Source organism: Perissodus microlepis, chromosome 4, assembly GCF_051167445.1.
Source record: "Perissodus microlepis isolate ML-2025 ecotype Zambia chromosome 4, ASM5116744v1, whole genome shotgun sequence".
In the NCBI taxonomy this organism is placed as follows: domain Eukaryota; kingdom Metazoa; phylum Chordata; class Actinopteri; order Cichliformes; family Cichlidae; genus Perissodus; species Perissodus microlepis.
The window spans coordinates 17314663-17332034 of NC_140464.1; the positions used below are offsets into that span (position 1 = coordinate 17314663).

The 17372-nt window shown below is 40.1% G+C and overlaps 1 protein-coding gene across 1 annotated transcript; it reads left to right on the forward strand.

Annotated features, from left to right (window-relative positions):
- The first annotated feature begins 6169 nt into the window (after positions 1–6169).
- LOC146388714 (sterile alpha motif domain-containing protein 9-like) lies at positions 6170–17292 on the forward strand. The gene is made up of 2 exons (XM_084926179.1): positions 6170–8143; positions 12143–17292. Exons 1-2 carry the CDS (start codon positions 8119–8121, stop codon positions 16771–16773), a joined length of 4656 nt encoding a protein of 1551 aa, XP_084782305.1. The 5' UTR covers positions 6170–8118; the 3' UTR covers positions 16774–17292.
- The last annotated feature ends 80 nt before the right edge of the window (positions 17293–17372 follow it).

The following is a 17372-nucleotide window of genomic DNA, read 5'->3' on the forward strand; positions in this document are numbered from 1 at the left end:
CAAGAAGACAGCTCCTTGGAAGACAGGACCAACTTCACACCCGATCAGATTTGCACACTGTTAGACCTCTGCCTTACCACAACATACTTCAAATACAACGAAGGCTTCTACAGACAAAAACATGGCTGTGCCATGGGCTCCCCCGTGTCACCTATTGTAGCCAACCTTTACATGGAGGAAGTGGAAAGGAAGGCTCTTGCTCTTTCAAAGGAAGAGTACCCAGCCACTGGTACAGATATGTAGACGACACCTGGGTCAAAATCAAGGCACAAGAAATGGAATCCTTCGCTGCGCACATTAACGCTGTGGATAAAAAACATCAAGTTCACCAGGGAAGACACAAAGGATAACGTACAGTATATGTACTGTACAGTGCAGCGAGGAATGCCCAGACCTCTACATTGGAGAGACCAAACAGCCACTTCACAAGCGCATGGCACAACATAGAAGAGCCACCTCCACAGGACAAGACTCAGCTGTCCATCTGCATCTTAAGGATAAAGGTCACTCTTTCGAGGATGCCAATGTTCACATTTTGGACAGAGAGGACAGATGGTTTGAAAGAGGAGTGAAAGAAGCCATCTATGTCCACTGTGAGCGACCATCTTTGAACAGAGGCGGTGGTTTACGACACCAACTGTCTGCCATCTATAATCCAGTTTTGAGTTCCCTCCCCAGACGCCTTAACGCCCACTCACATCCTGGGCCATCTGACCTCAGGAATTCGCATGATAAGGTGGGGCCAGGTTTCACAATGAGCTCACCCGAAACCCTGGCTGATTGGGACCCACACCCAGTTTCGCACCTTGGCTCAGGCGATTAGAGGATCATCAGGGGGTCCTTTTGTCCCTCTGTGGGGGGATACTCCCACTAGGTTTAAATCTGGGACTCCCCACCATTTGACCTTAGAACTGAAGAAGCTTGTCGGATGAGAGGTGAAACATCTTCAAGCAACTTAAAGAAGTCCAGACGCTTTTCTTTGCAAGCTCCATTGACTCTGTATTACTGTAGCATCTTGAAGTGACCATTTGTTGTGTTTTGCCACTATATAAATAAAAGTGAATTGAACTGAATAAAAATTCTATGGCTTTGCTCAGTGCTAAAGTGTTTTAGTTGGGTAGGAAATCTGTAATAATTGTAATACTTTTTTTGCCAGAACTACTTGGTGTCAGTCAGAATTGTTTGGAGATTTAGTGATAGAATGGCTATGAATTTGATTTTCCACCCCTCTCACTCTTGCTTACTGGACTTTTACCTCTTGGTGGCGCTGTCACTTGGTGTTCGCTCGCTCTGCGGTAGAGTATCACTTCCTGTTCCTGCTCAAACACAGTGGTGTTTCTGAGTAGCTTATTTGCTTAGCAATTTAATTAACAACTTTTAAATACATTCTTCTTTCATAGTATAATCTTCACGTGCTTCATCCGAAGCACACTTTCTGTGTACTCACTACCTAATTTATAGCCAAAGTATTCACTCACTGTCTCTGTACTGTTTCGCTAGCTTAGCTTAGCTCGTAGCCGACTCGTTAGCACCATGGCTACTTCACCTGTCCCTCCTGCACTTTCTTGCTTATTGTGTCAGATGTTTAGTTACTCCTCGGCCTCCTTTAGCAGTAATGATATCTGTAACAAATGTAGCATATTTGCAGCTCTGGAGGCCAGGATTACTGAATTGGAGACTCGGCTTCGCACCCTTCATTCACCCGTAGCTAGCCAGGCCCCTGTAGCTGGTGCAGCCGAAGATAGCGTAGGCCCCGCTAGCTGTTCCCCGGCAGACCCCAAGCAGCTGGGGAAAGAGGGCGGCTGGGTCACGGTGAGGAGGAAGCATAGTCCTAAACAGAAGCCCCAGGTACACCACCAACCCGTTCATGTGTCTAACCGTTTTTCCCCACTCGGTGACACACCCACCGGGGGTCAAACTCTGGTAATTGGTGATTCTGTTCTCAGACATGTGAAGCTAGAGACACCGGCAACCACAGTCAATTGTCTTCCAGGGGCCAGAGCAGGCGACATTGAAGGAAATTTAAAACTGCTGGCTAAGGGTAAACGTAAATTCAGTAAAATCATAATTCACGTCGGCAGTAATGACACCCGGTTACGCCAATCGGAGGTCACTAAAATCAATATTGAATCGATGTGCAACTTTGCTAAAACAATGTCGGACTCTGTAGTTTTCTCTGGTCCCCTCCCCAATCAGACCAGGAGTGACATGTTTAGCCGCATGTTCTCCTTAAATTGCTGGCTGTCTGAGTGGTGTCCCAGAAACGATGTGGGCTTCATAGATAATTGGCAAACCTTCTGGAGGAAACCTGGTCTTGTTAGGAGAGACGGCATCCATCCCACTTTGGATGGAGCAGCTCTCATTTCTAGAAATATGGACAAATTTATTAAACCCCCCAAAATATGACTATCCAGAGTTGGGACCAGGAAGCAGAGTTGCAGTCTTACACGCCTCTCTGCAGCTTCTCTCCTCCTGCTACCCCCCCAAAAACCCATCTCCATAGAGACTGTGTCAGCTTCCAAAAAGACAAAAAACAAACTAAAAACCAGCAACAAACAACTTAAACATAAACAATCAAAAAGAAAGAACAATACAGTATCCACATCTGAACCAAAGAGTAAAACAGTGAAATGTGGATTATTAAATATTAGGTCTCTCTCCTCCAAGTCTCTGTTAGTACATGACTTAATAATTGATCAACAAATTGATTTACTCTGCCTTACAGAAACCTGGTTGCAGCAGGATGATTATGTTAGTTTAAATGAATCAACACCCCCGAGTCATTCTAACTACCAGAAACCTCGAAGCACAGGCCGAGGGGGCGGTGTGGCAGCAATTTTTCACACCAGCCTATTAATTAATGAAAGACCAAGACAGACTTTTAATTCATTTGAAAGCCTGATGCTTAACATTGTCCACCCCAGCTGTGAAACTCAGAAACCAGTCTTACTTGTTATCATCTATCGTCCACCTGGGCCTTACACAGAGTTTCTGTCTGATTTCTCAGACTTTATATCTAATCTAGTTCTGAGCTCAAATAAAATAATTATTGTGGGTGATTTTAACATCCATGTAGATGCTAAAAATGACAGCCTCAACATGGCATTTAGTCTGTTATTAGACTCAATTGGCTTCTCTCAAAATGTAAAAGAACCCACCCACCACTTTAATCACACTCTAGATCTTGTTTTAACATATGGCATAGAAACTGAACATTTAACAGTGTTTCCTGAAAACCCTCTCCTGTCTGATCATTTCCTGATAACATTTACATTTACAATAATTGATTACACAGCGGTGGAGAGGAGACTTTATCAAAGTAGATGTCTTTCTGAAAGCGCTGTAACTAAGTTTAAGAATATAATCCACCCACTGTTATCATCTTCAATGCCCTGTACCAACACAGAGCAGAGCAGCTATCTGAACGCTACCCCAACAGAGGTTGATTATCTTGTTAATAATTTCACCTCCTCACTACGTACGACTCTGGATACTGTAGCTCCAGTGAAAACTAAGGTCTCTAATCAGAAGTACCTGACTCCGTGGTATAATTCTCAAACACGTACCCTAAAGCAGATGACTCGTAATCTGGAGAGGAAATGGCGTGTCACAAATTTAGAGGATCATCATTTAGCCTGGAGAAATAGTTTGCTGCTTTATAAGAAAGCCCTCCGCAAAGCCAGAACATCTTACTATTCATCACTGATTGAAGAAAATAAGAACAACCCCAGGTTTCTCTTCAGCACTGTAGCCAGGCTGACAAAGAGTCAGAGCTCTGTTGAGCCAACCATCCCTTTAACGTTAACTAGTAATGACTTCATGAACTTCTTCACAAATAAAATTTTTATCATTAGAGAAAAAATTACCAGTAATCATCCCACAGATGTAATATTATCTACAGCTACTCTTAGTACCATTGATGTTAAGTTAGACTCTTTTTCTCCAATTGATCTTTCTGAGTTAACTTCAATAATTACTTCCTCCAAACCATCAACGTGTCTTTTAGACCCCATTCCTACAAAACTGCTCAAAGAAGTCCTGCCATTGATTAATTCTTCGATCTTAAATATGATCAACCTATCTCTAATAATCGGCTATGTACCACAGGCCTTCAAGCTGGCTGTGGTTAAACCTTTACTCAAAAAGCCATCTCTAGACCCAGCAGTCTTAGCTAATTATAGGCCAATCTCCAACCTTCCTTTCATATCAAAAATCCTTGAAAGAGTAGTTGTCAAACAGCTAACAGATCATCTGCAGAGGAATGGTTTATTTGAAGAGTTTCAGTCAGGTTTCAGAGCTCATCACAGCACAGAAACAGCTTTAGTGAAGGTTACAAATGATCTTCTTATGGCCTCTGACAGTGGACTCATCTCTGTGCTTGTCCTGCTAGACCTCAGTGCAGCGTTCGATACTGTCGACCATAATATCCTATTAGAGCGATTAGAACATGCTGTAGGTATTACAGGTACTGCACTGCAGTGGTTTGTATCATATCTATCTAATAGACCCCAATTTGTGCATGTAAATGGAGAGTCCTCTTCACCCACTGAGGTTAATTATGGAGTTCCACAGGGTTCAGTGCTAGGACCAATTCTGTTTACATTATACATGCTTCCCTTAGGCAGCATCATTAGAAGACATAGCATACATTTTCACTGCTATGCAGATGACACCCAGCTCTATCTGTCCATGAAGCCAGATAACACACACCAATTAGTTAAACTGCAGGAATGTCTTAAAGACATAAAGACCTGGATGGCCGCTAACTTTCTGCTTCTTAATTCAGATAAAACTGAGGTTATTGTACTCGGCCCTGAAAATCTTAGAAATATGGTATCTAACCAGATTCATACTCTGGATGGCATTACCTTGGCCTCCAGTAACGCTGTGAGGAACCTTGGAGTCATTTTTGACCAGGACATGTCCTTCAACGCACATATTAAACAAATATGTAAGACTGCTTTCTTCCATTTGCGCAACATCTCTAAAATTAGAAATATCCTGTCTCAGAGTGACGCTGAAAAACTAGTTCATGCATTTATTACTTCCAGGCTGGACTACTGTAATTCATTATTATCAGGATGTCCAAAAAACTCACTGAAAAGCCTTCAGCTAATCCAAAATGCTGCAGCAAGAGTACTGACAGGGACTAGAAGGAGAGAGCATATTTCTCCTGTTTTGGCTTCCCTTCATTGGCTTCCTGTTAAATCCAGAATTGAATTCAAAATCCTGCTCCTCACATACAAGGTCTTAAATAATCAGGCCCCATCTTATCTTAATGACCTTGTAGTACCATATCACCCTATTAGAGCACTTCGCTCTCGCTCTGCAGGCCTACTTGTTGTTCCTAGAGTATTTAAAAGTAGAATGGGAGGCAGAGCCTTCAGTTTTCAGGCCCCTCTTCTGTGGAACCAGCTTCCAGTTTGGATTCGGGAGACAGAAACTATCTCTACTTTTAAGATTAGGCTTAAAACTTTCCTTTTTGCTAAAGCATATAGTTAGGGCTGGACCAGGTGACCCTGAATCCTCCCTTAGTTATGCTGCAATAGACGTAGGCTGCCGGGGGATTCCCATGATGCATTGAGTTTTTCCTTTCCAGTCACCTTTCTCACTCACTATGTATTAATAGACCTCTCTGCATTGAATCATATCTGTTATTAACCTCTGTCTCTCTTCCACAGCATGTCTTTTATCCTGTCTTCCTTCTCTCACCCCAACCGGTCGCAGCAGATGGCCGCCCCTCCCTGAGCCTGGTTCTGCCGGAGGTTTCTTCCTGTTAAAAGGGAGTTTTTCTTTCCCACTGTCGCCAAAGTGCTTGCTCATAGGGGGTCATATGATTGTTGGGTTTTTCTCTGTATCTATGAAGCGCCTTGAGGCGACTTTTGTTGTGATTTGGCGCTATATAAATAAAATTGAATTGAAAATTGAATTGAATTGAATGTGAAGGAAGTTCAAATGACCTAAAATCACCCTTCAGACAGGCCTTCACTTAAAATGTGAATCTCTTCACTTTAGCTAACCATATATACTGTACTTATTCAGGATGGCACAAAATGAACCAGTAAAAACTTGAAAACTACCTCACCCCAAAATTGCATAAAACTACCAAACAAAATACATTTTTCAATTTCAAGTTTCAATTTCTTAGTTTCTATTACGGTGCATTAATTTTTTTTTAATGGTGTCCAGTTTGAGACCTTTGATTGTCAAACCAAACACGCCCATTATGACACAGAGGAAAGATTTACGCAGTGCTTTGTGCAACACAAACCCACAACTGCAAGTCCAGGAAGTGAGCTGTTACAGTCTACTAATCAGATTAGGTAAGTGAATCTGTAAAATAAGCTTTAAGCACATTTTAGAATTTACTGTAGCCATCAAACTAAGACCATTTTATTAAGAGCAAGATGCTCCATTCTGTGCATGGTAAATCAGGGAAAAACAAAGCTGAGTACCTTATTTTAAGTTAATTCAAAATGTTTATCATCTCGTCTAGAACAATGGCTGGAGTTTGTGTGTAAGGTGGGGGACTCCCCCAAGCTTTTAGCATTCAAAACCTTGTTACTGTTCAATACTTACATTTCGTCAAACTATATCTATTTCATTTATAACCAGAAAGATGCATAAGTAAAAAATTAGATTAACAGCAGAACTGACCCATGATTATTGTTATCGTGGTTTCTCAGATAAAGTTTTATACTATGAAACTTTTTCATTTCCTTCTTTTGTTCACCAACTGTATTCAACTTTTAACTCAATTCTAATGTGCTTGCCAAATATTCTCTCACAAATTATAATAATTCTGTCCCTATACAAATCAACATAGAAACTAATGATTAGGGGGAAACGCCCAGGTATGGGTCTGTCTGGCAAACAAGTGTACTTCTTATTGAGAAGGTGCTGACTCTACCTCTCACCCACAGAGATACCAAAAGAGGCATGAACAACTCTAAAGTGCTCTAAAGTCTCTATGGTAAGTAGGGATGGGCACCGGTTCTGACATAAACGGTAGTAACCAGACCGAAAAGCAGCGCACATTTCGGTGCTTTATTTCGGTGCTTTTTTTTCCTGAGCTGTGATACGCTTTAGATTCTAGCCAATCATTTTACGTTTCCGAGGATAGTAGGCGGGTCCAGGTACGTACGTTCTTTTAGAGCAGAGCTACAGATTAAAAATGCCAAAGTCCAAGCGGTCAAAAGTCTGGCTGTATTTCACAGCAAAAGATGCAAACTCAGCAGCAACAAGTGCTTTAAGCTGATACTGTGATACTGTCAAAGGAGGTAACACCTCAAATCCGATGAAACACCTGGCGACGCATAGCGTTTTTTTTAAAAGCCGAGAAATGCGCCGTATTTGATAGCTTGCTGCGAGACCTCACACCGTGCACATCTACTGCGGGTGGGTTGCCAGTTATCGGACCCGGAGCAACATCCCCCAAAAACCGAAGAGTAGAGTCCTGGCCCCTAGCCCTGCCAGTGTAGCAGAAATGATGACGGATGATGATGGCAGCAGCAGCCGTTCTTCTCTGCGTGAGTAGCTTAATGTTGTCCGTGTGTAATTTACGTTGAGTAGGCTCACCACGTTATTACATTAATGCATGTAAGGTGAACTAGCAAACATCATCATAGCTACATGCGGCTGTCTTCTTGTTTGATGGCAGATACTCCCTTCACCCTGGCCAAAAAGGCTAAAATGACCGAAGAAAAAGTGGAAAACAGTTAAACATGAGAGGTTTTTGGACAAAGTTTGTGTTTTTTCCAATGTTTAAGCACTGCTTCCAGCCAAGAATGTTACCATATATGCCCCATAGCTGCAGAAAAGGCTAAAATTGTTATCTTTTTACAAAAAAGCAGCTGAACATGAGAGGTTTTTGGACCAATTTTGTGTTCTCCATTCTTTAAGCACCGGTTTGAGCACTGTTTAAGCACCGGCACCGTTTCAAAAGTACCGATTTGGCACCGGTATCAGATAAAACCTAAACGATACCCATCCCTAATGGTAAGTGTGATCATGGTAAGTGTGATCTTCTACTGCACATTTTGGTGCACTGGCATTAATAGAAAATAATAATAATGACTATTAAGTTTTGTTTTGCTGTTCTTAGACACGTTCATAAAAATGGAGAGCAACTCATCTGAAATGGGTGAGTATAAAATGTTGTATATCACTAGACCGTATTAGACATAAGGATCTGATACAGGTAACAATTACTGTATAGTACAGTACAGTTACTATAGTATAGATTCATTTGAATTAATTTATGTTGCAGCTTGTTACTATTTCGATAAAGAAATAAAGTTACAATATATTTATGATATAAGATTAAGACCGTACAATATTAAGAGAAAACACCAAAAATGACATGACCCCCTATGAACAAGCACTTGGCAACAGTGGGAAGGAAAAGCTCCCTTTTAACAGGAAGAAACCTCCAGCAGGACCAGAATCAGGAAGAGGCAGCCATTTGCCATGAATGGTTAGAGGTGATGGAAAAGAGAAAAAAGAGCAGAGTGAGATGGGACAGAAAAAGAAGATTGAAGAGAGCCAGAGTTTAAAATAATTACTAATGACTAAATGCAATAGTGGTGTATAAATACCACACCATGTCTAATTGAAGATGAGAAGCTTGAAGAAACCTGCATCATGGCAATCCCCCCAGCAGCCTAGGCCTTTTTCAGCATAACTAAGGGTGGGTTCGGGGTCACCTGATCCAGCCCTGAATGAAATTAATTCAACAATGCTGTGTATTATATTATGGTGATTTTAAATGTTATAGGGTTTTTTTCAGAGAATACTGTTACCATGACCACATGGACAATAGATAACAACAAATAAAACTGGGTTATGGGCTGTAGTCATCAGGCTGTAACCAGGTTTCTGCAAGGCAAAGTAAATCAATATGTTGATAAATTATTAAATAATTTAGAGACACATAATGATTAGTGGTTCACATTTTTTATACTTAATACATAATTTTACTTAATTAGCTTTTTATTGATTTTGAGTTTGGGAGAAAACACAATCTCTGGGGATGGGGGTTTAGGGTGATGACAAGCAGAGAGAAGCTGCAGAGAGGCGCATAAGACTGCTTCCTGGTCCCAACTCTCAATCATCACTTTTGGGGTGTCTAATAAACTTGTTTGGACTTCTAGAAATGAGAATTGCAACATCTAAAGTGGGGCTGATGTCACTTAGCCTTTGTGGATTTTCCAGAGAAATCTGTAGTTATTTATTTATTCATGTTTTTTGGACACAACTCAGACAGCCAATCATTTAAGGAGAATGTGAAGCTAAACATATCATTGCTAGGCTGATTGACAAGAGGACCACACAAAATCAGATAATCAAATACTGTTTTAGCAAATTTACAAACTGAACAAAATTACACACTGAACCAATGTTAATTTTACTAACCACAAACTGATGCAACCAATGTCATTTCTGCTTATGTGAATTAGCAAAAACCAAATCCATGTTTATCCTTAGCCACCAGTTTCTAATTTAGTGTCACCTGCTCTGGCCCCTGGAAGGTAATCAACTATGGAGTCTCTGGCTTTACATTTCTTAGACTCACCAATAAACCAAGTTTTATTCTTGGTGGGTATGTTGATAGGTAGGGAAAATTAATTTGAAACATGTACCAGGACTTTTTTGCACTACGCAAATATAACAATCTTCACTTAAACACTTGATTTCCAAAACACTCCCACTGTGTCTTGATGCTGCACAAAATATGGAACAAAACTGTAACAAAGATGTTACAAATACATTCTTAGGTTAGAGGATTTGGCCCAGAGAGTTGCTTCTGAAACATGTTGCAGTACTTCTAGTGGAATTGCAATAATTGTCTTGTGATCAATTCAGGCAGATGCATTAGCGTACGAATGTGAAACAGCCATATCAGGTGTATTCTCATTATAGTCCCTGTCTTAAACCTTTGAAAATTAATTACTGCTTAAACACATTCACTTATTTTGGTATTTGCATGTCCTTGCAGGTTTATATTTACTCATCTTAGGCATGTTTTACTTTATATAGAGTGGGGAATAATGATTATTTGATCCCTGCAAAATTTGTAAGTTTATTTGAAAATAAATGAACAGTCTCTATTTTTTATGGTAGTTTCAGTTTAATGGAGAGAGACAGAATGTCAACCAAAATTCCAGAAAAACAAAACAGAACAAAAAAAAACATTACATAAAAGCTATAAGCAGCTTTGCATGTCATTATCATGCATGCATGTCATCTGCAAGAAACTTGGTGCAAAGGTGACTGTTAGTGAACTGTGTGATTATACAGAAATGGGAAAAATATAAAATAACCACCTAAGATCCCAAAAAAATCGGATTTGATCAAAGATTTGGAATTGAGCATTAAGACCTGCAGTGTGAACGTAGCCTAAGTGACTTATATATCAAAACCTGCGTAGCGAAAGACCGCTGGGGGGTTGAAAACGATGGTAAATGGCCTGTATTTATATAGCGCTTTACTAGTCCCTAAGGACCCCAAAGCGCTTTACATATCCAGTCATCCACCCATTCACACACTGGTGCTGGCAAGCTACATTGTAGCCACAGCCACCCTGGGGCGCACTGACAGAGGCGAGGCTGCCGGACACTGGCGCCACCAGGCCCTCTGACCACCACCAGTAGGCAACGGGTGAAGTGTCTTGCCCAAGGACACAACGACCGAGACTGTCCAAGCCGGGGCTCGAAATGGAGAAATGGAGCACTTTTGCAAATATGTGATGTCTTGATAAATCAAGCAGATATTTTAGAAGTTTACACAGCTACATTCTTGCCTCAAAATATCTTAAAAGTGCATTTTGTGACTCAGAAAGAGTAATATTAAAACTAAGTAGCTGCTGCCATTGTTGGGAACTGGAATTGGCTGAGCCACGCTATGAATTCTGGGATAGGTTGGGCCACAAAGGATACACCCGACCCATCCTTTAAATCTGGGGAAATGAAGGACACATTTGTCGGTCGCATTTGGAACAGCCTTCGAATTGGGACAACCTTCATTGCCTGGCTGTGACGTAATCGGCCTTCAAATGCAGCCTCCGAAGCATGATGCCTAGGAATTGGGACATACCTTAAGACACCCGGGCTTGACACTGGGACAGGGGGAAAACGGACGTGGAGACATGACCAACTGGGGAGACAGAAAGGGAATGCCAAACACAGAGAACGATATAAACAAACATGACTACAAGACTGACTAAACACAGGAGCAGATTAGATACTGAGGAAGGAAAAACTCTAAGATAACTAAGAACAGAAGGCTAACTGAAACAAATTTATCAAACCTTATACAGAATGTAAATATAACCATGAAACTAGGAAGCACATAGAATATTCCAATAAGTTGGATGAACTAACTATTTAGATGCAATTCAATACTATGCAATATTAAACTAAAAGTTAAATTAAAAGTTAATATAAAACCTGGGTACAATTAGCCTTCACACCTACCTTGCTGTCAAATGAGGTGAAACACAGTTGGCAGTCTAGCTCAGTGGGATGAGCGAGCAACCATATACCGTATGGTGAAGAGTGGCCGGCCCGGGTTCAAGTCTGATCCATGGCCCTTTGCCACATGTCTTCCCCTTTCTCTGTCACTCTTCACTGCTCTGTCCAATAAAGGCCAAAAATAATATATATAAAAAAAACACTATAGCATGATAAAAAGCTCTTCTATGGTATGTAAGTTCACCACATTAATACAACTGTAATGGTAAATAGACTGGTTCTTATATAGCGCTTTTCTACTCTGTCTGAGCAGTCAAACAAATAGTATATAACTAATTCATTCACCCAATCACACAAGAACTTCTTCTAAGCTCTTAAGTGCTCTATCTTACATTCATACACATTCACACTCTGATGGATGGAGAGCAACATGGGGTTAGTATCTTGCCAAGGATATTTGGCACGCATGAATCATAGGGATACCTGCAAACAATCGAGAAGACTTTGCGGATGCATTAGAGTACATTGAAAGGTGCTTAAAAGGCCAAGGAACATTATATATGAGCCATAATAATAATAAATAGTTTATCGCAGTGACAGCAGAAGAGACACACTTTTTTTGTTTTTTGTTTTTTTTTAGTCTTTAAAAGAAATTTTAAATTTTCTTTCAGAGTGGCGTGAGCTGTCATATGCCAACTGGACAGAATCTCATGTGAGTTCCTGGCTGAGATCCATTGGAATAAAAGAAGTGCATATTATAAAAATGGAGGAGGAGGAAGTGACGGGACCAATTCTCACAACTTTACACCAAGATTTCCTCAGAAAAACAATTGGAATGAAAAGTGGCCAAATTGAACATTTATTGAAGAAACGAGATGAACTTTTAATACCACAACAGCAGAAAATAAAAAAAAGTGATCTGTCTGGTAAGAGTAGAGATGGCAAAAAAGAAACTGTTGAAGATGTAGGACAAGAACCACAGCTTTCACCATTTCATCACAAACCAGAGCATAAAAAGAATCCTACAGATAGCAGTGAAAACACGTCATCTACAGAAGTAACTCTATCTTTTTGTGACTATCGAAAATTTGACCAGGATGAAAAGGACTTCAGGTATGTGAAACATCATGTCCTGCCTCCTGAGACAGGGACTGAAAACATGATGGTTCCATGTCATGAATATAAGTCGCTTGAGATTGCATACAAACTAGACTCAAAGAGGTTACAAGTAAAAGTAGCCAGTGAAGTACTAAGATTTGCATGTGCATGCATGAATATGAGAGGAAATGGGACAATTCACTTTGGCATCATGGATAAAGTCAAAGGAACTCACAAGCATGGAGAAATCATCGGGATACCTGCAAACAATCGAGAAGACTTTGTGGATGCATTAGACTACATTGAAAGGTGCTTCAAAGGGTCAAATCAACAAAGTGATGCCAGGAGTTGCATAAGGCACCCGCGATTCATTGAGGTGCTTGACAAGGAAAGTAGTGGGAACACATGGGTCATTGAATATGACATTGTCCCAAAAGCAAACATTGTAAAAGATAAGCTTTACTATGTTGGTGTTCCTAAATTCTCTGAAAAAGACAACAAAGTCAAATGTGAAGAGAAAGTTCCCTATTACAGAGTTGGAGCAAACACACCACGTGTACCTGAAGACGACCTTGTTCCTTTCATTCAAGGACTGAGAGAAAAAGACCAACAGAGAGAGGAGGCAGAATCTACAAGCAATGAAACCACTATGGACTTTGGAGAGGATCAAAAGAGGAAACTTTCTATCCTCCTAACATGTGGGAGAAAATACATGGACAACTCTCTGTTTTACCTTGTTGTGACAAACAAATTACAACCAGCACATCTTGACAACATAAGCTTCTTAGTTCACATGAATTTATTCTGTGTGTTTGACTTTGACCCAGATTCAAAGACATCTGGTTTTTGTGGCAGATACAAGGAACAGAAGGTGACAAACCTCCACTTTCTTGATGATTATGCAAATGACAATAAATTCGGAAATACTAACATCATAAATTCTTTGCAACTTTTCGAGAGAACAAGTTGGATTTTTTGCAATGGAAGACACAACTTCCCAGGTGGAGAACAACCCTGTGATGAGAAAACTTGGATCAAAACAAGAAAAAGGAAACTGAAAAAAGTAGTGTCACTCATCTGCAATGAGATACTTCCCAGAGGGTCATTTGTTGTCCTCTTCCTGCTCATGTCTGAAATTGAACAGCCACTTGTTGAAATTTTTCACGAATTTTACGCAGAGATGAGTGGACATGAATTTCTGACAGTCTTATCAGAGTCAAAGGAAATCTATAAAAAGTGGTCAAGTCTTGCCCAGGTGTCTTGCCCGATTTCTGATCTCAAAGAAATCAGCATCGTTGAAATGCCACTGAGTCACGTGGATGCCACAGTTCAAAGCATTCAACTATCAAAGAATCAACCCAGAAGGACATTACCTGTCCCAAATGGAGGCTTGTGCTTCATAAAGTCAGTTGAAGAGTCTATGCTAGATTCTTTGGAAGTCATCAGTGTTGACCAGTGTGATGATACAAAACTAGAGCTCATGAATGAGGAGAAAATGGAACAAACTGAGAGCTACTTCTATCGAGGTGGAAAGATAAACTGGATCAACTTCTGGCTTGCTGATAAACATAAGTGTGGTATGATAATAGAGAGGGATGCCTACAAAGAAGCAAATACCTTACTAGACAACATAGTATATCGTAATAAAGCCAAACGCCCCATAGAGAGTGTGAACATATACCATCATCCTGGCAGTGGTGGAAGTACAGTGGCACGACAGATCCTCTGGAGGTGGAGGACTAAAGTGCGATGTGCAGTTGTTAAGCAGTGTAAGGAAATCACAACTGTGTGTGAACATGCAGTGAAACTGAGGGAACATGATGAGACAGACAAAAGCAAATGTCTCCCAGTGCTCCTCCTATTAGAAGACTACAATAAGGATTATATTGACGATCTCAGGCGTCAACTTGGAAATGTCATTGCAACCAAAAAGATAAGTCCCTCTGTGCTGTGTTTTATCTTGCTCATCTGCAGCAGGTCAAACGATCCAGAAAGAATGTGTAGAACATTACCATCTCAAACAATAGCAGTCACTCACAAGCTGTCTGCAGACGAGAAGCCTCAGTTCTCAAAAAAGCTGGAGCAACTCAAACTGCAGTTTGAACCTGACTTCATCCTCACATTTGTACTGATGAGTGAAGGGTACCAGCCAAGCTACATTGAGGACTTTGTAAAAAATCTTCTAGATAAAATCGATCATTCAACACCAATAACTCGTCTCATCAGATTTGTGGCTCTCCTGAACTGCTATGTCGATGATTCGTATATATCTGTATCACACTGTGAGGCATCTCTCGGCATTACTACCCATTTTGACAAAGCTCAGTACCATGCCTTTGTGGATCATCTAAGTGAAGAAGCCAGGCTCATTTTCATCCACCTTAACCAAAGTTCAACACACATCCAATCCATACGAATTATTCATCCACTGGTGGCAGAAGAAATTCTGAGTCAGCTGTCTGCTAATTTGCCTCAGAGTGATATTGCCATGGATCTCATCAGTGATAAGGTACTGATCAATCACAGGTTTGACAGAGATGAGTTTCTGAAGTTCATCAGAGCTCTTTTCATTAGACGCAACAAGAAGAGCAGAGGAGATCCTAAAGACACAACTTTTTCACCCCTTATTGAGCATGTCTGTGATGTTGATAAAGGGGGTGTTCAGAAAGCTGTTGATCTCATGAAAGCTGCTTACATAGCTTTGGGAAAAGATGCACATGTGGCACAACAGCTTGCTCGGCTGCTTTACACTCATAATAGATTTGAAGAGGCTCTTGAATGGGCCAAAGAAGCAAAATCTCTTCTTCCATATGACACATTTATACTCGACACAGTAGGACAAGTTTATAAGCGGTGGTTTTATCACTTGTATGATACCCTTGAAGAAAAAGAACCATCTCCTGAAAGGTGCACTGAAATCATAAGCACAGCACTCAAAGGAATTTCTGCCTTTCGGGCCTCTGAAAAAACACCAATATATGATACTGTCAGCTTTAATAGCTCATATTATGGGGAAGTAGATGTTGGCTGCAGGCTCCTAAAATTCCTGTCAGGAGTAGACGTTTTTTCAAACACTACTGGAAAATCAGAGCTGATGCAGTACCTGCTAACAGACTACATACCAGCAGAGGTCAAAACACCCTGGCAGAAGTTTCATCAGCAGTTGAAAGGCTTACAGAGGAGCTTGAGCCAAGCACTTGAGTACATTTCTGAAGATCTTAGCTACTTTCAAACTGATATTAGCGAAGATGATGAAGAACTCGATGCAAGGGATCCAGAGCAAGTATACAATCCTAGAAAGTGGTTGACAAGAAAGAGTGCTGTATATGCTGGCTTTTTCTGCAATGCACCAGATGAGAGTGATCAAATAGCTGAAAGCAAAAACATTGACATGGTTGGTCCAGTTGAAAAGCTTTCTCCATTCCAAAGACAGATGAGGACCTATAATCTTGGTGGAGGAAATGTTACATCCATCTTCTCCCTACTTTATGACAAAAATGCAAAGAACGCAGGAAAAAAACTTGAGACAATCTTTAGCCTGTACCCAAAAAACCTGATGTGGAATGATCTTGATCCAACAGAACTCACAAACTTCATCTTTTGTCAGATAGCTCTCAACTGTATTCTACCTGGTTCCTCAAAGCTTCTGTCTCTTCAAAAGTTACAAGAACTCAGCAGGAGATTTGTGACAAAAGGCAAACAGATGTCATCAGCAAGTGCTCTCTTCCTTCTCTCCCTTCTGTTTTGGCCTGAGACAAGTAATGAAGTCAGTCATAATGACACTGAAATTCTTTTATCTGCCATTGATGCCCTTCAAAGACTCTGTGAGCACAAAATCCAGCACAAATCTCAGCGGAAAAGCAGAATTGTAACACACTTCTTTTTGGCAAAGGCAAGAGGTCTTAACAAGATTGTTCACAGAAATGCTATTGAAAAGGAGATTAAAGGCACTCTAAGTGAAAGAAAACTAAAATGGCTTGGAGGAGAAGTATGGAAAACAAAACAAGTTGTGCAACTTCTCAAACGGGTTGAAGGGTGGACAGAAAATGAAAACTTGTTTGTGAAGTGTGGAAGCGGAGGCAGCAAGATCAGAGTCATTCCTCGATATAGTTCCTCCCTGCCACATGGAAATGAAAAGGTCACTTTCTACTTAGGCTTTTCATTTGATGGAGTAGTTGCCTTTGACATCCAAGTAATGGAATAATATCTGCAGTATAAATGTGCAATATGTATGTGTCTATATACACAATACTGTAATGTAACATCATTTTGTAACAACTTTTTCCTACCAATATTTTTCTTTCCCAATATACCATTATTCTTTTGTGAACCGTGATATAATATGGAAGTGTGAATTCATGTACTAAAGGTTATATGCATTTCTGAAATAATGTCATACAAAAAAAATCTAATTTTGCAGAGGACAAAAAGTCACATTTCTAATAGCATTTTTAAAATTATTTTACTTGTATGTTTTAAGCAAATGTCTTTGTAATGATTTTATTTCTGGGTTTATTATCTGTGTGCTATTTTGTTATGCTTTGAGAAAGTTAATTCGTTTTAGTAAATGGAAGCAGTGCCTCTTCCCGGAGATTAATAAAAAAAACCCTTTTGTGGCTACTACTACTTGTTTTGTGTTTTTAGATCACTTGCAATTTGGGATAGTTGAGTGGAATGTGTCAGTTATTCTGTATCTTACATTTAGTTTTTTATAAATATTCCATCGTGGTACTTTTTTTTTTTTTTTTACCATTTTTGCTATTAGTTTTCATAATAAAATCTTGAAATATATTAGTGTTCTTT

What these genes read in the sequence shown, in the direction of transcription:
- LOC146388714 (XM_084926179.1), top strand. Translation starts at nt 8,119, where the DNA reads ATGGAGAGCAACTCATCTGAAATGG. An exon ending in GAGCAACTCATCTGAAATGG is followed by an intron (nt 8,144 to 12,142) that starts GTGAGTATAAAA and finishes ATTTTCTTTCAG; the next exon opens with AGTGGCGTGAGCTGTCATAT.